Source organism: Thermobia domestica, chromosome 3, assembly GCF_964235325.1.
Source record: "Thermobia domestica chromosome 3, izTheDome1.hap1.1, whole genome shotgun sequence".
Lineage (NCBI taxonomy): Eukaryota > Metazoa > Arthropoda > Insecta > Zygentoma > Lepismatidae > Thermobia > Thermobia domestica.
Genome location: NC_137456.1, coordinates 60,578,573 through 60,603,725, shown reverse-complemented (window position 1 = coordinate 60,603,725; position 25,153 = coordinate 60,578,573). Strand labels below are relative to the sequence as shown.

General features: G+C 33.8%; 1 protein-coding gene across 1 annotated transcript in view; it reads left to right on the top strand.

The window, feature by feature from the left end:
• The first annotated feature begins 1,484 nt into the window (after positions 1–1,484).
• SerRS (Seryl-tRNA synthetase) overlaps positions 1,485–25,153 on the top strand; it is a 33,001-nt gene continuing 9,332 nt past the window's right edge. The window contains exons 1-7 of the mRNA XM_081750939.1: positions 1,485–1,738; positions 6,489–6,559; positions 9,632–9,874; positions 13,250–13,390; positions 18,376–18,531; positions 21,297–21,518; positions 22,829–23,018. Of these exons, the coding sequence (XP_081607065.1) occupies positions 1,603–1,738; positions 6,489–6,559; positions 9,632–9,874; positions 13,250–13,390; positions 18,376–18,531; positions 21,297–21,518; positions 22,829–23,018 (1,159 nt within the window). The 5' untranslated portion in view covers positions 1,485–1,602. The remainder of the gene's footprint in view (positions 1,739–6,488; positions 6,560–9,631; positions 9,875–13,249; positions 13,391–18,375; positions 18,532–21,296; positions 21,519–22,828; positions 23,019–25,153) is intronic.

The following is a 25,153-nucleotide window of genomic DNA, read 5'->3' as shown; positions in this document are numbered from 1 at the left end:
ATTTTGCGATTAGTACCCCTTTCATCTATGTACATCTACACCAATAAACACACATATTAGTTTGCTGGCGCCCGGGCAACTGCCCCGGTTCCAGAATCTTGTTTTGATCTGGCCGTAGTTCAATTACGTTTGGTTACTTTTACCCTTGAGCTCTAAAACTGAGTAATGAATATGCCTTTACGTTACGAAATGGTAAAGTGAGCACTCTTTGAAGCAAAAAGAGGAAATATGTTTTTCTTTCCCTAATATCAAACAGTGTTAGAACAGACATTTAAATCGGGACTCCTTACAGCAAAAGAAGTATACGTGGTCCTTTTCCTTTCTTTCGTTTGTTTACCTTCACTACTTTTTAGAATTTGACGTGAATTCAAATACACAAACACTTCACACCCACACCGAATGGCGAAAGCTCAGCGGTAGAACATCAGCTTAAGATTCGGAAGATTGTGTGATTGATCCCTCGTGGATAAATATTTCAACTGAGGAGATTACCAAGATTCTTCCTCGGTGGCCCTATTGACTAATTTCCCTTATTTCTATCCTCTGAGTCTCGGATGTTTCAAAGCCTTAAAATAAATTCAAATGTAGTTGAAATAACGCTACTATCCTTTATTCGATGCTAAATTAATATTGTAAGTTTTGAGATTAGATTTGAAGGAGGAGCATGGACTAATCGATGGAAATTAATTACTTAGTGTACGAAGACTTCTTTCGTCCAACATGAGTGTAAAGTTCTACTGCAGTGCATGCTATTTGTAAGTAAGCATATCTTATTTTAGTATGACTTTTAACATTGAAGCAAATCAGAATTCAGACTGATTTTGCTTTTTTTTCTTTGTCGAAAACAAAGAAGACAACCAGATAAGGGACAGAGGTTAAAAGGAACGTTCAGATGCTGAGGTCAATGCATGCACCTTACAGATTTCGATAAATTAGATCTTGCTGTACTACAAACAAAAAGGAGCCTGAAGATTTTTGCTCGGAACGCAGACTATTGCAACATACGATATTCTGCAGTTGGTAACTCTGTTGTCGAGATATGTTTCGGTAGTAATTTAACTTGCGGCCACTATTAACTCACCGTTTGTCGACCTATAGCAGTATCACTCTGTGTGGGGGGGCCGCTAGGGGGGCCAAGATTTTGAGCAAGGGGGCCAGGCCCACCCTTGGCTCCGCCACTGATTATCGCAAACTAAGGAGCTTAGTACGTGCGGGTGTGCATCAACACTACGCAAAATAGGCATTTTGGTGTGCGATAATCGGTATAACATTTTCAATTGCTTGTTCCATCTTTTGTGTTGCATTGCTATCCTCAAAATTTTGTGATGAGTTGTACGATTACCTTCTAAATCGCTAATTTTGCCTTGTATTAACGCAAACCTTGATGACATATACCGTAATGAGCTATGTATGGCAATCGTTGGTATTTTTTGTTCATACATTCTGAGAAGCAAAGCATAAACTGCAGTGATGTGTACTGCTACTTGGCAAGGGAAAGTTGAGCAACGTGGGCCGGTGCGCTTGTCTCTTGTCACTTGCAGTGTGCGGACTGAAGTATAAGAGATTGTGTGGCAAAAAACAAGAAGTTAATTAGCTGTCAGTATGGTTCTTGATTTAGATTTATTTCGTTCCGACAAAGGAGGGAATCCAGACGAACTTCGTAACAATCAAAAGAAACGGTTTAAGGATGTTTCGTTGGTGGATACAGTAGTAGAAAAAGATCAATTTTGGAGGCAGTGTGAGTAGAATATATTAGCTTTAACCGTAACATAATTTCTATAAACTTTTATTTACTTTCAGACAACGTAACTAGACGTGATTAAATTATATATTTTAGCTCATTAGGTTATATATTTTATTATTTATAATAACTATAATGAGTTTAAAACTTAACGTTGCTGTTACACAAGATTGCATCATTCCTAACTAGTACCAACATATTGCAGACGAATTACCTGATGCCAATGCCAGGGTTGGCAAAAACCATGGTTTTTATTAAAAAAACCAAAAAAAAAGTTTTTTTTTGGTTTAAACCAGGTTTTTATGGTTTAAATGATTTGCTCTATATATTCATATCATATATGGACAGAAGTAAGTTTGTTTCGCCTTGATGTTATTATGCATCAACAGGGTTATGATGGAAGGGGTCACATAAGCTTAAAGCGGAATAAAAACCGCTTCTCGAGTTACATCCGAGAGAAATTGTCCTCCATTTGAACTCAGAACCAGGACTAGTTGGCCACAAATGCGATACGTCTGCCGACTCACTCACGAAGGAATCCTGATGATAAAAAAAAAAAAAAAAAAAAAAAAAATACGTTGAACTGATCTTTACATGCTTCTTAATATAACTGTCAAGAGTCATTTCAGAAGGACAAAAATATAAACAGTTGCACAAGTGAAACCATTACACAGAATTACATATGAACAATTTCAAAGTACTACGGAGTACAGAAGAACTAATTTAGTTCAAGTTAGTTAACAACGACTTTTATTGGTCCAAATTAAAGAAATACACCGACTTAATCTGCAAATCAATAAGAAAAGTGAATAAAGATACGTATTATTTGAGTCCACTTTGACTCAAACTCATTTATACATAGATAGATACCAAAGATACTTATTTCACTAAATGCCTCTCGTGGGGTCTGTATGACCCCCCCCCCCCACTCACACACAAAAAGTACGGCATTTTCGATGTATTTTATCAATAGTAAACATTGAAACGAAACAATATTTAGAATTTTTCTTCGATTGCAATTACATAACAATAATAACAACTACAAAAAAATCACAAAATAAACATTTATAAACTTGTAAAAAAAAAGTTGCTTTTGTAGTATAATCTTTTTGAATAATGAATGGGGAATTTAGGTCTGAATATAATACGAATAATATACGGGAGTGAAACGTGATAACCCACAAATGTGTGTTCATCAAGATTTTACAAACACACTTTTGCAGCATTTTTTTGTTTTTTGGTTTAAACCAGTTGGTTTTTTTGAAAAAGCCAGCTGGTTTAAACCAGCCAACCCTGGCCAATGCCAAGTAATGTGAGAGACCAAAATATCCATTTTTTTGGTTTGTGTTATAATATTAACCCAGCTTATAAAACACAGGTTAGGAGTTTAAGTCGATTTACATTGTGCAAGTAATTATGGCAAAGCTTGATGGAATTTAACCCGATGTCAGTGACTATAGGTAGGCAAAAATGCAGTTTAACCAAATCTTTGGAATAATAAGAGATTCTTCATAAAAAAAAACTTCGGTGGCAATATTGTTTGAATATTTTATTATCTTGATTACATCTAAATCACTAATGCCCTTCATGAAAAATCGTTACAAGTTATCTGGGATATGAAGCTGCATCAGTTCCCGAAGGAGCAGGACGCTCATACTTTTAGGGATTATTCATTGAGTATGTACGAACTTACGAAGGGGGTAACAAAGCGACTTTTATTTACTTATCGACTGATACGAAAATAAAAAAGAACGTACCTGTTCTCTATATCTGCATGTGTAGTGCCCTTGTACTTTATCTATGACTATGTGTGTGTAGGGGAATTTAATGCATATCGCATGTCTTGTGCACATGGATACTTCTTACTATTGCACTACGTAGAAAATTTATGGTATTTCATATAGAAGTGGTAATAGAACACAGAAGAAATGCAGATCAGAAGGTTCTCATGTATACTATTACCAATCATCAAATAATTACTTTTACGTGCAGATCAACGATGACTCCGCATAATGGTAATGACTATGTAATATATATTCCGTTATGTACAAAATCGATTCTTAGTGATTTTACAGCTCATTCCATTATGGATTTTCGTGCAGATCTAATTTCTGGGACTGTGCATGAATTTGTGGTATATATATATATATATATATATTTCTTATCAGGAGAGTTGCAGTCCTGTGTTGAGATTCACTTTAGGAGGGCTTAACCGCTATGGATATAAAGCGTGCAGACATATACCACAAAAACAATGGGAAGGTCAGCAGTTAATCTGTGTTTGGTGATCACTAAAAGCAAGAAGTGTATCTAAGCGAGTCAGTAAAGCTGGTGGAATGGCGCGGACATGCATCCTTAGGAATCAGGCGCGTCAGCGACGTTAGATATGCGTGTAATCAAGGATAGTGGAAACACCTTGTGTTCCTTTAATCACTTGATCCTTTATTTGTCAGGCAGCTTTATTGTTATAGGTCATGCATGATTTAACCATTGCATTGACATAAAAATTCGCTTTATTATTGCGTCCTTATGAATTATTACGTGGGTAAAAGCATACAGTTAGATGTAAGGTTCCCATATATTTTGATTGTTTACATATTCCCCTTTTGAAATAACAATTAATATTGCTTCTTTGAATTTTACAAATCTACGGTCCCATAAATTGGATCTGCATCTCGATTTTACATTTTTACTAGGTATGCCCAGGCCCATACAAGGGGATTGTGGTATCCTCGGGAAATGTGGGAGCTTGACAAAAAGCTCCTAAGCAGAGAGCTAAGGCAGGCAAATAGTGCAAAATGCAAGAGGTGCGCTGTTTATAGTCAATATGACTTAAAATACCGTAGAAAGTATATTGCGAGTAGCACGGAAATACAGGTCTCTGAAATGACTGCTCTTTAAAGTAATTGTTCCTTAAGGTGGATTAGATTGTATCATCAATCATGGCATAGGGTTATCTATTAAAATTTTTGTAGGTTTGAAATCCGCTGTAGTGGATCAGTGGATCGTTACCTGTGATTTAAAACTTCGTCAGATGGATTTATCGTATGAATTTTCGTTACACTGCTACTATTTTATCATCCTCTAGTTCAGTAAAAATTCTGAGGATTAATCTTGGTTGTAAAAATGTATTAGAAACCCAGAAAAACAAAATATTGCAGAGGATTTAAGACGTACTCACAAGTAAACAACAATTTTAATATTCTAAAGATAAATTAGTGCGTTAGCATGCTATCTTTGACATGCTGTTTCTACTTTATTACCGTACTTCGAAGATGTAAGTTCTCACAGAAACTTCGGCAATTACGGTGCTATATGAGATGTACACCAAGATAAGTCCAAGTCCCTTGAATGTTATTCTTTAATTATCAATCAGTCGTAATTTAGTATGAACCGTCACTTTGAGTTTTTCTTCTCAAGCGTGAAGACACAAAGCCTTAATAGTTGCAAATGTGGCTCTTCGTATAACTGTTGCGAGTTTTTCCTCGTTGGGGGTTCTCCCAGTTTCTTCACTATTTCGTGTATCTTCTATTCTCAGCCTTTAAGCATACTCGTGGGACATTAAATTAAATAACAACAAAATAGTAACCCCTTAGTCACTTCTAGAATCAAAAGACCCTCTTTAAGGCTATATTTCTAAAAATAGTTTTATATATATGATGTATTAATTAATAATTCTTAAATAAATGAATCGTATAAAGAGTCTTACCAATGAAGAGCATACACAAATTGCAATTAAAAAATATAAGAATATACGGCCGTACTTCACGGATCAAATCAAAACTATATGAAATATAGCACACATGAAAAAGAAAATAAAAGGTGAGGTTAAAAATAAAATTCATTTTTGCGTGTAACGTGAAAATTATTGTGTTCTTGATTGACTTGACTTGACTTTATTACTTGATTGACTTGACTTGACTTTATTACTTGATTGACTTGAATTTTGCAAAGAAATATGTGATTAAGTTCCGGTAGATCATAAAAAGAAATCGAATTTAGAAGACTAATACCAAACTTACTCAAAGCGAGCATGTCCTTGCATGTAGAAGTCCACTTTGCAAAGGAGGTTGTGAAATGTAATCACTCGCCTCTTTATATTATGATTTTTGGGAGTACTGCTAATAATAGAATTTCTGAAAGCAAATATGAAGCAGTTAGCTTTTCTAGAGTAGCAGGATAAACGACAAAAAGCTTACGTTCCAGTATTTCTTCGAATAATTGTATCTGCTAGATATTATACTGTTAAATCAATAGCAAAATCATTGATGGTATGTAACGGAAGCAAGATCAAAAATCCCTTTAGAATTTATTTATATCATACATTTATACAGATACAATGTATAAAAGCCAAATGTGACCTCTCAATTATGATTCTATTAACGATGTGTTTATATGAATGTATTGGTACGGAATAATAAGTTGGAAGTTTTGGTTTGGCAGTTATATTGTGTGTATATTTTTAGTCCAGGAAGTTAGCATCTATTTGGAAGCTTCCATAAATTTTAAAATCTTATTATTGGATTAAAGTAAATAATGTAGCAAAAAGGTTTTAACATATGTAAGCTTTTTATGATGATGAATGAAGCTGCCGACATATTTTGGAACTTAACTTGAAAGGTTATATATCAGACAAGTTTTCGCGAAAAGTTTTCAGTTATAATTACTAAGTAGAAGTATTGAAGTATTTTGATCTTTTACATTTGTAAATATTATTTTGACGTAGTTCATTTTTTTCCTCTTTCAGTACGACATAAAGCTGATGGATGGAATAAACTCAAGAATTTGTGTAGCAAGGAAATTGGAGTAAAAATGAAGGTATCTACAATTCTAGTTCGTTTCTATATCTTTGACACATATATAGAAGTTTATGTTTAAAGAGGAGTTATGAGATATATGGCTTTTTTGCAGAGTAATGTCCGGATAAGTTAATAATAAAACTTATTGCACCTATTTATCATATTAAAATTTTCAGCAACCTTCTGTAGTTTCCTCGCTCACAATTTACGGAGAAAAAGTTAATATCAAAACAAAAGTCGCATTCCTAATAATGAATATTACTAAAAATAGTCAGAGTTAGCAAAACCCATGTTTTTTATTGAAAAAACCAGAAAATCAGCTTTTTTGGTTTAAACCTTTTTTTTGGGGGGGGGGGAGTTACTTTTTTTTTATTTTTTTAATAATTTGCTCTATGTATTTATATTACTTATGGACAGAAATAAGTTTGTTTTTCCTTGGTGTCATTATACAACAATCGGGTTACGTTGGAAGGGGTTACATAAGCTTAAAGCGAAATCCAAACTGCTTCTCGGCTTACTTCCGAGAGAAATTGTCCTCTATTTGAACTCGAAACTAGGATTAACTGGCGATACGTCTGCCGACTCACTCACGAAGGACTCCTGATAAAAATACATCGTACTGATCTTTACATACTTGTTAGTATAATTGTCAAGAGCCATTTGAGAAGGACAAAAAAATAAACAGTTGCATAAGTGAAACCATTATACAGAATTACATAGGGACAATTTCAAAATACTGCAGAGTACAGAAGAACTAATTTAGTCCAAGTTATTTTATTACGACTTTTATTAGCCCAAGTTAAAGAAATACGACGACTTAATTTGCATATCAGCAAGGAAAGTTAATAAAGATACGAATTACTTGAATTCAGTTTGGTTCTGACCCATTTATACATAAATAGATACCAAGGATACTTCTGATTTCAATAAATGTCTCTGGTGGGGTTTTGTATGACCCCCCCCCCCCCCAAAAAAAAGTACGGCACTTCGATGTATTTTACCAACAGTAAAAATTATTAAAACGAAACAATATTCAGAATTTTTCTTTGATTGCAATTACATAACAATAATAACAAACTATAAAAAAATCACAAAAGAAACATTCATAAAGTTATAAAAAGAAGAAAAATTGCTTTTGTAGCATAATCTCTTTGAGTACTGAATGGGGAATTTAAGTCTGAATATAATTCGAATAATATACGGACGTGAAACGTGATAACCCACAAATGAGTGTTCATCAAGATTTTACGAACACTTACACTTTTACGAACATTTTTCGTTTTTTGGTTTAAACCAGCCAACCCTGAAAAGAGTAATGAATATTACTAAACTGATGCATGATTATAACTATTAATTTGATTATTCGCCGAGTTCCATTAAAGATACGCAGTACACTTGTATGTTTATAATAACTATAAATGGATTCCAGTGATTCTACTTACAGATTTATGCAATTCCTGAATATCAGTTTTATTTCCGAGCTTTCAACTTCCGCTTAGTCTTGGTCACGGAGGAAACATGAGAAGGAAAAATAAAAAGAACGAACTTAGCCAGAGTACGTTTACCTTGTCAAATTTAAAATCGTGCGTCAAATGAGAACGTGGGTTGCAATATGGCAGGGTTAATTTGCATATTCTCTGGTTCATTGATGGAAGGTTGCCAACTCGTGTAGTTGATTTTATTATGCCAAATTATGACTCAAGTTATTGTTATGCAAACTGCTTCCTATTCATCAAATTTATGTTTACGGGCACGTTTAGGGGTGAAAGTAGTGTTTTCCTCTGAATAGCTCGATATCAGAACAATCATATAGGAAATATAGCGGTGCCATGTACTGCAGAACGGAGAGAAAGCAATTGGAATTGGAGTGAAAACAATTAGTGAGGCGGCCCGTACCTTTCATTTTAGATTATTATTGTTTTTCTTTTTTTACTTTTATTTCATTATTTTCGCACATCTCGTAGTATGTTGTATCTTCAGGTTTTTTAAAAGTATAAACCGAAAGGAATGAAGTTTTAATTTAAATTTTGCCGATGAAAATATTTCAAGGAACAGCGAATTGGTAAAAGTTCTAGTTTGAATATTTGTACAGAGTCTGAGAAATAATTTCAGTTGCAGTATGTAAATGTTGAAATAGAGTAATGTTTTTTCGTTCCTATGCCGAATAAAATAACGTGAATTGCAAAAACAAAACAGGCGTGGCACATCAATAAAATAAGTTTTAATTTTAATAATATTAATTTCTTTTGTGAATTATTTTCTTGTTTTGAAGGCAGGTGGAAGGAAAATAACACTAACATTACTGTGATATTTACACAGCGGTGAGCGTATTTTGTGATATTTACATAATTGTATTATTATACTGCGTTTATTTAAGTACATTTTTGTTCTAGAAAACTTCCGATGATAAAATAGTACCAATTCTACACCAATTGTGATCGATTTATTTACATAGGTATATCTTGTATGGGGATGGGGTTAGTGGTGTGTCCACATGACCACTGGGTGTTTTTTTAAATGGTGTTAACCTGTTCGAGAAAACCAAAGCAAAGTGAATTGAAAAATTGCATGTAGTTTTCTAAAGTATTTAGTACTTTCAATATTCAAAACTCTCTAAAGTGTTCGACTGTCTTAATTAGTAGGCTTAAAAGCTAGCAAAAGACCCTATCTCATTTAGTCAACTTTTAGAAACCATTATTATTATTATTAGTTACAGAACACAGATATTAAGATATTGTTAACAAAACATGTAAACGTACTATTTTTACTAAGATTCCAACACGTATCTTGTATAAATTACGTTGATAAAAATTAAACGACGAAAAAACGCACTCTTTAATATATGCAAAATTTTTAAACACTAACCATCAAACAGCTACTACTTTTCCACAATGTATCCAGGTCAATAATGCCAGATCAAATTTATACCTAAATGTATTTCTTACGCAAACTCCTAATTGTGTGTTCTTAATGTATTATATCTGTTATTTGAAATATTTATCTGTTATTTGAAATATTTATAACTGGTTTCACATTAGTATAGTATATCTTAAGCATATTATTCTTTATTAATAAGATCATCATTTTCCAGAATAAGGAACCCGTAGGTGATGATGAAAGCATTCCTGATGACATTGCAAGCAACCTAGATCAGCTGACGTCGGATATCCTGAAGAGCTTAACAGTGACTAAAATCAAACGCTTGCGAACATTAATTGATGAAGCCATAGAGAGGAACAATCAGGAATTGCTGAAAACAGAAAGGGAACGCAATGAAGCGTGGAGGGAAGTGTCCAACATATTGCATGAATCCGTTCCCATTAGCGATGATGAGGTATGATACATTTTTCTTTAATTCTAGGCTATGACATATTAGGATGTGAAAAACTTAATTTCTATTACCTAGTTAACTATCACCATTTAAAATGTTGTTGTTCTTTTCTTATAATACGTTAAATTGCAATGCGACAGATGTACAATATCAAGGGATATTTATCCAATCCACACTTTTTATTTATTTTTAATATTTTATTTTATTTTATTTTTTTTTTAATGTTTCTCAGATACTTTATTGCAATTGTAATCATTACAATTTATGTAAATTTTTTTTCTTTTTTTCAAATTATATATATGTATTGTAACAACAAAGCAATTTTTGCCTAATTATTTACATTAAAATTTAACAATTAATAATTATATCTTAATCTTTTTGCAAGGTAAGCGTTTCAGTTTGTTTTAACATAAATAACGGAACGCATATATTCTGATCTCCTCATTTTCTGTTTATTAATTTATACGTCATGAATTGAATTCTTTTGTAATAGTAAAGTAAATTTGTAAAGATAGTATAAAGGTAAACAAGTACACACTACAATAATAATAAAGCAGTGCCTAAAAATGGATCTATTAATCTATGCCACTCTCACAAGTAAACCTTACGTTTGGGTGAATCGAGTTGCTGACAGAGACACATATGAGAAAGTAGTACTAAATGTGGTCAGTATTTCAGTGAAATTGTAGGTGCGAAGCTCCAGGGGTTTAGGAGATACAGCTACCAGAACATCACATGGAAGTACAGAATAGTCTTCATACAGTTGGAGGAAAAAGCTCTGTAAGACCTCTTGTAACGACGAAAGGTGAATAACAAATATACGGGTACATATTAGGACTAGGGGGAAGTCATATAGTAAGGGTATACCTGACGGCGGCTATCTTGAAATCCGACATTTTGAATTAAGGTTAATTTTTAAAATAGGAATAGGGTCATGTGATACATGATTTAAGGCGCAAATTTAATCAGAAGAACAATGGTGACGTTAATTTTGATTTACGCGCAATTGGTAAAAAGTTACATTTAAGTTAAATATTGTTGCAGCATATGTATTAGTCCTTTACCCCACCTTGTAAATTTTGTGTTAATGATAATTAAATAAAAAGCAGGTGGATAAATATGGTAAGAGTTGCCTTGGCGGCCATGTTCAAATCCGCCATTTTGAATTAGACAAAAGTTTTAAACAAAACGCATAACAGTGACACCGTATTAATAGCAAATTTTACCATAAATCCAACGGTATAACCATTTTTGCTTTACCATTATCCAGCACAAAATTAAATGGGAATAGAGTAATGCAATAGATGACTTCGGGCTAGAAGTTAATCAGAAATACAATGGTGGCGTTACAATGTTAGTTGTTTGATGCTGTACTTGCACGCCATTGCGTTGTTTTCCTTTTATTCTGTTCACATCTATTTCTCGCTCGCTCTTTTCCTCACTGTACTATTGCTCACCTTGTCTTCTAGCCCGAAGTCATCTATTGCATTACTCTATTCCCATTTAATTTTGTGCTGGTTAATGATAAAGCAAAAATGGTTATACCGTTGGATTTATGGTAAAATTTGCTATTAATAAGGTATCAATGTTATGCGTTTTGTTTAAAACTTGTCTAATTCAAAATGGCGGATTTGAACATGGCCGCCAAGGCAACTCTTACCATATTTATCCACCTGCTTTTTATTTAATTATCATTAACACAAAATTTACAAGGTGGGGTAAAGGACTAATACATATGCTGCAACAATATTTAACTTAAATGTAACTTTTTACCAATTGCGCGTAAATCAAAATTAACGTCACCATTGTTCTTCTGATTAAATTTGCGCCTTAAATCATGTATCACATGACCCTATTCCTATTTTAAAAACTTAACCTTAATTCAAAATGTCGGATTTCAAAACGGCCGCCGTCAGGTATACCCTTACTATATGACTTCCCCCTAGTCCTAATATGTACCCGTATATTTGTTATTCACCTTTTGTCATTACAAGAGGTCTTACAGGGCTTTTACCTCCAACTGTATGAAGACTATTCTGTACTTCCATGTGATGTTCTGGTAGCTGTATCTCCTAAACCCCTGGAGCTTCGCACCTACAACTTCACTGAAATACTGACCGCATTTAGTACTACTTTCTCATATGTGTCTCAGTCAGCAACTCGATTCACCCAAACGTAAGATTTACTTGTCAGTCTACACTTGCACCACCAAGATGTTATTAATTGTACGATTTAGGTGAACCTAACTTTCTTTTTCTGTCGGACCGAACCTTTTAGAATTGAAAGTACAGTTGACTAGAAAAGCTTCTCTCAATTGAAGCAGATAATGTATTGCTTTGATTCAGAGTGGGCATCTATGTTATTTTAATTATTGTATCATTTCTCAGAGAACTGCAGCTAGTTTTTAAATTATCAATTGTTGAAATGATTGATTTTGGATATAAAACTTAAAATATTAAAAGAAAAATTGCCTCTGACAGCATTAGGAGGAGGTTTGGTTTTCTTGTAATTACACTATGTCCATAATCAATTGATTTTTTACATTTCAAGCTAATTTTTCATTAATACAGTTGTTTACTTCCATAGGCATTTTCAGTTATATATATTGCTCTACCTTTTCCTGTATAAGTGGAACAAGGTTCTTAAAGGTATGGAACAATAGTTTGTTCACAATGAAAGAAAAAACGCAACAAGTGCTTTGATTATATTGCTGTTCTAAAAAACAAATTATTAATTATATTAAGCGTGTGTGATGCTAGACTAATAATTTTCATCTTTCATTGATTTTTCTGTAAAAAATGAAGAATATTATATGTCGTACGAATTCAGCTGAACTCATCCGATTTGGATCAAACTTTCCACGATGATAGATCTTGAATTACTGTATAAGTGTGTGAAAATTAGGATGTGCAGGTTTTTGGTTCCCAAATTATGGGCCATCAAATTTCAGGTTTAGACTTAGTGAAATGAAAACAATTTTAATAAAAGATTTGCTTTAAAAAATCAAGAATAGAGGACATTTTTTTTTCCGCAGTACACTTGCCTTTGTTTTCATTTAACTTTTGATGACACTTGCCAACAATTAATGAGAGGAACACGGTGGCTTAGTAGTAGAGTGCTTACCTCTGATGCGTGGGTTTCCTGGTTCGATTCCCGGCCAGGTAAGTTTGTGGTGGATGACATCGTGTCCGTGTATTTTCTCAGGGTACTCCCGTTCACTTTCACATTTTCATTTCACCAATTCATCATTATTCACTTGCTTTAATCATCCGTCTCTTAGCCTAAAGGGCATAATCATGGGATGTTAAACTTAGATTTCATTTCATTTTTTCGGACATTTAATTTTAAGCCAGTATTGATTTTTGTTTTCTGTTCCAGGACAACAACGCAGTTATGAGAACGCACGGTGACTGTGAGGTGAGAAAGAAGTATTCTCATGTAGATTTAATTTACATGATTGATGGAGTGGATACGGAAAGGGGCACTGTAACTGCTGGAGGACGAGGATACTTCTTGGTGGTAAGAGAATTGTATGAATTCAGTTAGTATTAAAGGTTCGTTTAAAAAGTTCAGGAATATAATGACCAGTCGTCTTAAAGAAATCAGGTTTTTTTATATATAGAATAGTTTGTTTCAATGTAATATACCCTGTATTGACCTTATTAGATTGATATTTGGAAACAACAACGCTGAAACTAATCTAGTAGAAAACAAATGGACTGGACTAACCACGTTATCAGGGTGTCTATCGGTCACGAAAGTCATGAAAAAGTCACGAAATCAGAAAACGGTCATGAAAGTCAAGAAAAAGTCACGAAATTTAGCTTTTGGGTCACGAATTTTTTTTATCTGTACAAATATAAGAACAGACTGGAAAATTTTGTTCTATAAAACGTCAAAATTCACCACCAAAAATATCTTTACGATGAGCTTTAGACGCTACTAAATCGCAGGCAAAGTATTCTTCTATCGCATGCATGAAAATTCGGCCTAATTTGCACCCAAATTCGCTCTTGAGAATGAAAAAGTCACGAAATTTCATATTGACTGGTTATTCATATTGAAAACTACATTAAGCACGTATATTCACGGTGTGAACTAAGGGACACTGTGTCTCAGTGCTAGAGCGCTTACTTCTGGTGCGTGGGGTCCCTGGTTCGGTCCCAGGCCAAATAAGTTTGAGGTGTACAACATCGTGTCGTGTTTTTTCCCGGGGTACTCTGGTTTCCTTCCACATTCTAGTTCCACCAGTTCTTCCCATCATCAGTATTAAGTCATCCGTCTCATTTAGCCTCAAGAGCATAATCATGGGACGTTAAACTGGAAGATTTCATTTCATTTTTTCAGTGTGAAATGCTCGTAACATTTTTAAAATTCTGAAACTTTCCAGGAAAATATCTCCCAGTTTACGAGATATTACGTAGATCCGAATAAAAAATCAGGAAACGGAGATAAAATACGATTGTTAGGAAGGCTGTATAAGTATCACAGAAAGGAATCTAAAAAATAAGGGCCAAACATAGGTATGCAAAAGCAGAACACTTAGTTCATTTTTTTTTCTGGAAGTCTTGAAAAGAAATACAGTATTTTAGATACAAGAATTTTATTTGGAGCAAAATATGAGTCGAAAATTTAAAATTCGTTTATAATCTTAAAGCACTCTAAACTTAGGACAGTCGAGCATTTGCTAAATAGCAAATGGAAGACATAAAATACAGCGGATAAAGGCACATCAAAAAACACACACAGGACTGGCAGCCTTCAATTATCAAATTAAAGAAAAGAGAAAAGAAAAGCAATTTGATAATAAGTGAACATTAGTAATTGCACAGAACTTCTGTTCTGATGCCTCTTTCCGGGAAGGGAGAGAGGTTGCAGTGCTCTTCCTTAATGAAACCGTTCCATTTTTATAATCCATGAAATTCTTATTTCTTCAGTTTTTATTTTCCACATCTAGGATTGTGAGAAGTATCCCAAAGCAAAGCCTGCAATTGCCAGTATTGTTGAGGAACTGGAATTTGATATGTGTAAGACGATTGAAATTATACGAAGTACATATGCAATCAACATTAGGATTCAAAGAATTGCCAGTTTCCTCCAAATTTCCAGTATATTTTGTCGGGACGTAATTCAATAAAGTTTAAGGAATCACTGTTCAAATTTGTCCACAAGACAAGTTGAATAGAAAAATCACAGAAAAATTCTTGCACTTTTAATCATTTTGTTTTGTTCGTTGTAAAGTATAGTTAATAGTAATCTTCAGAAAACATAATTTCAATAACAAAGCTAAAAAAAAAAAAAAAAAAAAAAAAGTTATTATTTAGATCTGTTTTGGGCGAAGTTCCAACATCCAACGCTAGAAATTGATTGACTTGTTGCGAATGTTGTCGCTTCCTACAAAGTAGGTTAGAACGGTAGAGAAAATGTACTCAGGGGTACACATTGACTTAAGTCCCTTCCCACAATATGATCTTCGTATTGCCCGCTTGTTCTCCATAGTGGTAATTAAATGGTAATTAAAGAGTAGTACGTAAATTTTATCGATATTTATTTTCTCTTGCTTTTCCTAATGGGAATACCTTAAGAAAACAACGTGAAGATCATTTTGTGGGGAAGGACTTTAGCCACTGTATAACCCTGAGGATAAATGGTCATGTGTTCCACTCGAAATATTGCAGGAAAACAGGGTAGAAAAAAATCTTTTTTTTTTTTATTTAAATCGATTTTTTTGATTTAAATCAAATCTTTCTCCTCGTATAATACACGTCGCGAACTGAAGAAAAAGCATTACGAATTAGTATTAAATGCCAATTATTCCATTTAAGTGAAAGTATTGGGGTTGAATTTTGAATTAATCTCCAATTGTTAACCTATATCAATCTCAAACCATGTTTTTTAACAATTTTAAATTATGGCTTTTTTTTTTTCCTTCAAATTTTGATCCCCTCTGGACTCACCTGTGTTAACGCACAGATCTTAAAATCAACTGGGAAATACTAAGAGTACTAAATGTGTGTAGAAAATTTCAAGCTTCTATCTTGAATATTAAGGGCGGGAAAAATATTTAACAATGAGCTAAGAACATCCCCACAATACCCCAGATGACCCGGATGTAATAGAAAAGTTTCCTCAGACATCGCTATTTATCCTAGAATCATGATTTGTACATTATTCTCTTCAGAATAAAACAGAGTTTCAAACAATACCATTCAAATGTCTCCATCGTGTAGGCCAGTGGTTCTCCAACTTGTTGTGACCGCGGCCCATATTAAATATTAAAACTATTTTGTGGCCCAGCTACTTTTATTCAAATACATATCGTGATGAATTCCAAACCAATTAAATTTTGAAAGTCATATTTCTAATTTTTCCATAGAAAGGTAACTCAGAGCTAACAATATTCCCAACGCAATTCCCTACCCCGTGACAGATTTTGACTCGCCCATTCTCTTTCCATCCTAATCCAGCATCTCTACTGATTGTACAATCAAGAAAGAATTTTTCCGTTGACAAAATTTCTTTTCCTAATAACTAAACAAAAAATAACCTATTAGAGTACCGCTTTTGGCAAGTTATTAAGTTATAACTAATCTAAGAATAGCAACAAGAAGATCCAAATTAATAATTTGTTCCCGAGTTATTGACAAAAGAAAATTTGTCAACTATCAGAAACTTTCTTTCCTATGTGTACAACAAGGCAGGGCTCCGAGCAATCACTTACTCTTCACCTCATTAACAAACGCTTCGAATTTTCGTTTCCTGAATGGTACTTACTTTATAACACATGTTTCTGTATCAAAATAAAATTTTCATACTTAATTTCTCCAACCCACGAAAGCACGGAACGCAACCCACACTTTGAGAAACACTGGTGTAGGCTATCCGGGCCTGGAAAATCACGAAAATAGAGATTTTCTGTTAAGATTTTTTTTTTTTTTTTTTTTTTTTAACTTTTTACCCCTCTGTACCGCCTCTGTTTAAAGACAAAGATCTGAAAAATACTAAGGGATGCAGTGAATGAGTGTTCAAAATTTCAAACTTCTAGATGCAAAAGTAAGTCCGCGAAAAATACTATTCCCAGATTCCCGTATAAAACAGGTAACAGTTTCTTGAGACATCCCTATTTATCCTAAGATCATGGTTCTTACATCATTCTCTTCAGAATAGAACAGCCTTTCAGATGGTACCATTCATATGTCTCCATCTTAGGCGCGAAAATCGCGAAGAAAGCTATTTTTTGTTAAAAATATCCATTTTTTAAAATTTTTGCCCCTCTGGAGCCCCCTGTTTTCACGCAGAGATCTTAAATCATCTGAAAAATACTAAGGGTGCACTGGACGAGTGTGCAGAATTTCAGTGTTCTGAATGCAGAACGTAGGCCCGCCAAAAAATAATAAAAATAGGCACAACATTTTTTTTTTAAATTTATGACGCCATCACATCCTATGTCTCGGCGCAGAGGCGTGAAAGCATATGTAACGTGCTCTACGATGCCTTCAGTCCTGGAAAAAAAAAAAGTAAGAAGCTTTATTGGTACTTTTTTAATCGAATAATGAAGATTTCATCCTATCACCTAAAAATAGGTGATATAATTTAAAAGCTTAAGCCTTAAGGAAAAAGTACAGCAACGCTTATCAAAGTGACACTTTTTTTTCCCACAAAAGTTACTGATATTTGGCAGAGGCATATTTTTAAGGAAATTGTAAGTAGCTTGCGGCACGAAATACATAAATTTTACCTAAAGTTATAAAAAAAAAAAAAAAAAAAAAAATCGGAGAGGGGTAGGACACTTCTAAATACGTCCTATTATCTGGGAACAAATATATAGACGCGCACACAAAAGAATCTTCGTCTTAAATGTCGATGGGGATTTCCTAGTTGGAATAGTTAACGATTTACAATATAAGCCCTGTGTTATGAAGAGAAGAAAACAGGATTATCCTGTTACTCGTTCTAAACGGGATTTTCCGTAATCATCCTCTGCATGACACTTGTTTTCATACTATGCTGTACATACTGTACATTTGAGTCTTCATTGTATTATGATTATCATCTATAATCGAAATAACAGTGTAGAAACGGAACTTATTTTCACTTTAAATTATTTCGGAATTTGATTTAAATCAGCGATTTTTATTTAAAAAATCAAATGATTTAAATCAGGCTGATTTAAATCAATCCACCCTGCAAGAAAACTTGAAAAAAATATTATTAAGTAAGTAATTTGTAGATATTACAATGTGCTCCATACTCTTGATATGTAAAGTAGAAGTACTTGCATTGAAATAGGCTTTGGATGAGTATTAAACAGGTTCAGGCTAATCATTAGCCCATTCGACAAGAAAATAAAGTTTCTGTTTTTTAGTGTGTTCAACTTATCTTGAAATGAGAACATAAATTTATGGCTCTTTATGTAGGTACATAATTTAAAGATTTTTTTGTTGTGTTCAATAATTATTAGAATTGATCTTAATTATACATTTGTATCTTTTGTAAATATGTAGGGACCTGCTGTCTTTCTCAGTCAAGCTCTTATTCAACTTGCGCTGAAGATTCTGTTTAAGAAGGGCTACAAGCCGTTGTATACGCCATTCTTCATGCGAAAGGAGGTGATGCAGGAAGTAGCACAGCTCTCTCAATTTGATGAGGAACTCTATAAGGTACGTACGTCATTTCAGTTTTATAGTAAATGCATATGCACCTTATTCATGTTGTCTGCTCGAGAAAATTCGGAATTAACAAGTCAATTAGAGTGAAGTTTTCGATAACACAGAGACAATTATTGCAATCAAATCTGTAGTAAAATATGCTGTTAAAATAATAATACTCCCTTATCCTGATATTTTTAGCAGCTTAAAACTGCTTCTACATGACTCCAGTATCTCTTTTATTCCCCCTAAGAACTTAAAAATTAATTTGAGGGATAGAATAGCATTTTTGCTGAATTCAGCCCATCAGATTTTTGCGAAACGATATTAGATGGATTAAATTAATGTAGGTATGCCGAAGACTAATACAAGTCAAATGCAGAGCAAGGTAATTTAAGTGAAAGTTAGGATTTTTCAATTAAAAATTTTATTAAGGTACAAAAAATATAAAAGTTCATACCTATCGAACACCTAAATTAGTGTCCAGCAACATTCCATTGTTCCACTTCATGTAGTTTGAATCCCACGGTGAGCTGTAGGCTCAAGTCTTATTTAACCTTAATGCTGAATAGGAACAGTAAACACCAAACCAACAACCAACTTTTCGGAAATTTTGTCTTCGAGGATTTTAAGAGCTTATCATGTTTACATACATAATTACTCATTGATGGTATAAACTAGGAACATAAAAAAATAAATAAATAAATAAAATAAAATAAATAATAATAAAAAAAAACTTTAAGGAAATTTCTCCAAACAAACTATCTGTCAGTAGTAAGCACAAGATCAGAAGAATGGAAGAAAATGTGTCTATTACGTACCACAAAGTTTTGTGATGATTCATAATGTTTTCGTAGTTTTTTAAGAAATAAATATACTTTAGCTGTTAGTTTGCGTTGCCGTTTTATCTATGTCATATCAGTCACACATGTTTTCTGCAAAACATCGTCGCTAGTAGAAAGATTTGTCTATGAATCGTATTTTGTCAGAATCAAGAAATCAAACGTAAAAATAGTCTTGACAAACATGGAGACTGTATCATTAATCTTCGACAAATTGCAGATTAAGAAACATGCTTCAGGGTAATATATATATATATGAAGTGTAAAAATGCACGCCTGGACCACGATTCGAATCTGGCCTTGAGCTTCCCGTGCCGATGCATTATCACTACGCTTCTTAGTTCGCTGTATGAACCAATATATCACTCTTAAAGCCGCTCAACAACTTAAGACCACATGAACTATATTACAACTCCTCGTTGTGCTTGGACAGTCCAGTGTCTACGTTACGTAAACATCTTTGTCGGTTGAAATATTATATAGAGTGTTCCTGGAATAAACCGACAAAATTTGCGTACTTGTTCGGGACGTCAGTACAAGAAAAAGTAATCTGCGATTTTGGTCGGAAACCTCTAATTACGGAGATGGGAGCAGTTTAAAGTAATTAGTAGAATCGATAGTAGGGTGGCTACACTGAATGAAACAAACGACAAACAGGACCTCAATACAAAAAAAATAGTTTACCTGCGACTTTGATCCGAAATTCCTGATTACGGAGATGAGGCAATTGTAAGGGTTTTTTTTTGCTAATTCACGCTATAGGATACATATTACTAAATCGAAATTAAACACCACCCTTGTATCCCTAAAAATGTTATTTTAAGTTATTTCAAACCTTCTTAGGGTTTTCATCAGTAATTTTTCTCCCGCTGCTGTGTTCATTGTTGATTATTAATCCACGTGTGGGACATTCTTGAAGTACCAAAATTAATGAAGAAAAACTCAATTTTTTTGTTTAGTTAACAGAACTTCGCACATCTTCTCTTTAGGTCTTCCATTCTAGAAAAAAGAATTATAAGCATTTAACTTGTATAAATATCACTGACAAAGCAGGCCACCATTAACAATATAGAAAATTTATTTAATGTTCTTCCCACGAAACTTCGCATAAATATTTACATAAACATTTTTCCACTATCCGCGAAAGCAATTAAAAAGAACTCCTTCCCATTAAAAAAAAAAAAATCCTTTGTTAATTAATGAAAAAGATTACAACTGAAATATTAAAACTTATTTTTCATGCATAGCAGTAGAGTACATTTTTAAAATTCGTTCTCTTGTGCGAAAGGGTATGGAAGCGTTTATTTATTTATTTTTCATTACTTACTGTCCATTATTATTGTATAGGAACTATAGGAACTAATATTGAAACGGAAACTGTGCTATTTTTTTACTGCTTTCGGTTTGCAGTAGAAAAATAGGGGCTGACATAAAATTACTCGTAAAAGATACTGAAATGTTTAAAAAAAATCGCTATGGCGATCAATGTTAAATCCGGAAATCGCAAATTTCCACCACTTTTCGATTTGGATAGATAGATGATGGTCAAGATGAAAGTTATTCTTCGGACGTTGAATCCATATGGAAAATTCTTTCTCATAGCTAGTAGCAGTTTGCTGTATGGAGATTAATACTGAAACCGGAAGTCATGGACTTCTGCCACTTCTGGTTTTGATATCTTCCGGTTCCGAATTCCAAAAAACCGGTTCTTGATATCTTACCGTTTTCATGTAATACCTGTCGACAGCCGTTCTATGCATAGTTTGAAAGTTCAAAAACGCAGAACGATTTGTATACAATAGAAGTTATCAACAGTACGTGACTTGTGACAGTTGGACGTTATGATTACTTGTAAAATTACTTCAAAATGCTGATAGTTTTAGTTGTATTCAGTGAATACTTAGGTCAGAAGAAACTTTTTGTTTTGATTTGCAGGTAGTTGGTAAGGGAAGTGAAAAGGCGGAGGAAAGAGAAGTAGAAGAGAAGTACTTAATAGCTACCTCGGAGCAACCAATCGCATCATTCCATAGGAACGAATGGATTGCCGAACAAGCCTTGCCAATTCGTTATGCGGGATTCTCAACATGTTTTAGACAGGAAGTTGGATCCCATGGACGAGACACTCGGGGGATTTTCCGAGTCCATCAGTTCGAAAAGGTAAATCTTTAGTTTCAAGAGTTTCAAGTTACAAAATTATATATATATATATATATATATATATATATATATATATATATATATATATATATATATATATTATGGAAGCATTTTTGATAATGTCTTAATAACTATATCGTACCCTATATATTTTTATAATAAATGCATCTTTTTGATTTACCAGTACTTGTTTCCCGCGAGCTGTAATAAAATAGGAACCAATACGAGTATACATGATGGGATATATTGTGTAGTTCATTGTGCGATCGGATCAGCGTTTATTTTAATTTTTTGCTCCCGGTATGTTTTGACATTTTAATTTAATACCAGTTCATGCGGATCTAATTTGACAACTGCCCACAGATAAATGAGTAAAGGGACATTTGTGGCTCAGTGGTAGAGCGCTACTTCTGGGGCGTGGTGTCCCTAATTCAATCTCAGCTCTCGCCAAATGGACTTTGTGATTGATAAACACTATGTCTCGTGGTTCTCCTTTCAAAACTTTCGCTTCTGAGAGGGGATGGGACAGTTATAATATTGTTTCTTTCTGCTATCCATATTCACACCTTTGAATCGAATGAAATGAATTTTGAAGATATTTATTACCTGCAGCGACTATAAATAAAAAGCTTAGTACTCATCGCAGACCAAAATATTCATCTAAGAAGTACTTTCGATAAATATTTCCATTCTTAACTCAACAGTTTGAAAAAGAAAATTTTAAAATGGGAAAGAAACATGGATAGGTAAGAAGTCAGATTAAAAGAAGTAAAAAATATAAGTAAACCACTTCTTGTCAAAGAAAATTTTGTACACATGTTTGTTCACGGCGATGAGTACTAAGCTTTTTATTTATAGTTGTTTCTAAATATAATCACTGCTTGCAATATACAGTGATATTTTATTGCTTATCTCGAACGAGGTTTTTAATTAAGTCAATTTAATTAAAATGCATCTCCACAAAAGAGGAAGGAGTTAAAATTTGACAAAAATAGAGTATCTTAGAAGCATTTCATATTAAGGAGATGAAACTCAGAGTATAAATTCTCTATTAAACATGTTCCAGTGTTTTCAAAAATCCCATTTCCAAGGGGAAAAAGAGTATAAGAACTACTGCATAAAATAACTATATAACTTCTTTTATTTTACCTGTGCAGTACCATGCACTTAATCAGCTAGAATTTTTACTTTTAAAGCATTCATGATTTTTTTGTCATTACTTCCTGATTTTCTCTCTTATGCAGCAGCTATCAGCCTAGAAGTTTGTAGTGGTATATTTCATCCTTCCTTTACGTGTCTTTTTCCCATAGGTGGAGCAGTTTTGTATAACTTCACCTCATGATAATAAGTCGTGGGAAATGTTTGATGAGATGATAGCAAATGCTGAAGAGTTCTGTAAGCTGCTGGGAATTTCTTATCGTATCGTAAACATTGTCTCGGGAGCCTTGAATAACGCTGCTGCGAAGAAATTTGATTTAGAAGCTTGGTATCCAGGTTCTGGTAAGTAAAGATTACTTTGTTTATACAAAGATATTATAGAATTGGTTGATTGACGGGTTTAATGGGACATCAGTGCCGAGGTTTGTCCCTGACACTAAGAGGCCAATGGTTTTTATAACGGCTCGTAAAATAAAAATGTCCAAAAATATATAAAACTAATATAAGACTAGTGATATAATGTATATAAGTTAGAACTGAAATCATAAAGATACTGAATGTTTAAAAGTGACTGTAAGTTGAAGAAAAAAAGGGCAGTAAGATATTAGGATTAGCTTTCTGTGCTTTCGACAGCTGTGGCCATTTTATCCCGTCACGTTTTAGGGATGACGTCCCTCGTCGATCACTGCCTGAGAAACTATAAAGGAAGAAAGAATGGGGAAGCGGTCTGGGACCTTATGTTAGGAACCATCCCGGCATTTGTGTGGTATGAATGAGAAAAACTCTCAGAATGACTATCCTAAAAAAAAAAAAAAAAAAAAAAAAAAATCACATTCGATCGAGTGTTTCCACTGGAAATCGAACCCAGGACCGCTCGCACCACAGGAGACGAATACCAAGAGCGTAGTGAGAATTGTTGCTTAAGTTTCCAGACCGAAATTACATTATTTCCCCCCAATGTTGAAAACTCCAAATACTCTGGGATTTCTGAAAAACATAAGTTAATCGTGTGATATTTAACAAATTCTGCTTTGATTAGTCATCGATACTCAACTAATATGAATGATTTGCTCTCTCTGTGTTTTGGTGCTTATTAACCTATTACGTAATTAACTGATAGTTCGGCGCAAAGCAGGTGCATAACTATAAATATAGTGTACATTTTCATAGCGTATCCCGGTTTTTAGTTTGAAAAATCTTGTAGCCCCATACTATCATCCATCAGGGAACATTTAAGACATAGCTAATTAACCATCTCATCATTTACTTTAGCATGCCTCAAATTAACGTGTAATAATAGATTTATTCCGTGACAAATATTTTACTTTGAATTCCATTATCTATCTATCTATCATATATATATATATATATATATATATATATATATATATATATATATATATATATATATATAAAACAGCAAAGACCTCCGTATCATAATATTCCATATGTTTACGAAGCTCGTCAAGGCCACATCAAGGTGTATCCAGATCGGTTGAGTTGGGTTGAACTCGTAGGATATGCGAGGGTAATTCGGAAAGTTACCACCCTTTGTGGCGTTGCGCTGGTAATAGTGGGCAGAAAGCCATCGGTGTTACATCACACAATCCGTGATTCAGTAAGCTTCCAGCTGTGCCAATGAGAGCATTGTTCGGCCGTGAGTGTGCTGATTAATGTCACAATGTTTGCTACCATAGAAAATCTCGCCAAATGTGAAGTACGCCGAAGGATAACATTTATTTCGGGAAAAATGTTACAGACATTCGTCGTGAATTGTGTACCGAAATATGACTTGGAGGTGTTGTGCGTCAGTAGATCAAATTTCTAAACGTAGTAAGAACAAACATTCATGACAGTGTTTATCCTCAACAGTGCTCTGTTAATACAAGATATTCTAATCCAATTCAAATGGAGCATGTTTGGTCATTCCACATACAGCCCTGTCTTGGCTCCTCCGGACTTTCATCTGTTCACTCGCGTTAAGAAGTGGCTTGGCACAACATTTCGCTGATGATGTTCAAATGCTATAAAAGGTTGGTTGAATTCCCAGGCGATCGAGTTTTATGCGGAAGGGTTTGTAAGTTGCTGAGACATTATAACAAGTGCTTGAATTTACATTACGAGTACCGTATTTGCGTGAATAGAGGACACACTTTTTTTCCCTAAAGTTTGGAGTGAGAAATCTTGATGTGGCCTGTAATCGAGATTTTCTCCCCTCAGATCATAAATCGCCAATTTCAAAATGACATGTTCACGTATCTTGTGAGTTGAAATTAATACCATTAGAAGTTACTGCAGTTACTTTTGTAAACCATCAAAGACTTAAGTAACAGAAAAACTTGTTCGTAAAAAATTCGACCGTCATTGAATACCAGTAACATCTTACACTGGCATAAAAAGCACTTGTACAGTGTACACTTAATTCTTTTATTATATAGGAAACCAAGAAAGTTCTGTCCCTTTTTCACCCACCACCT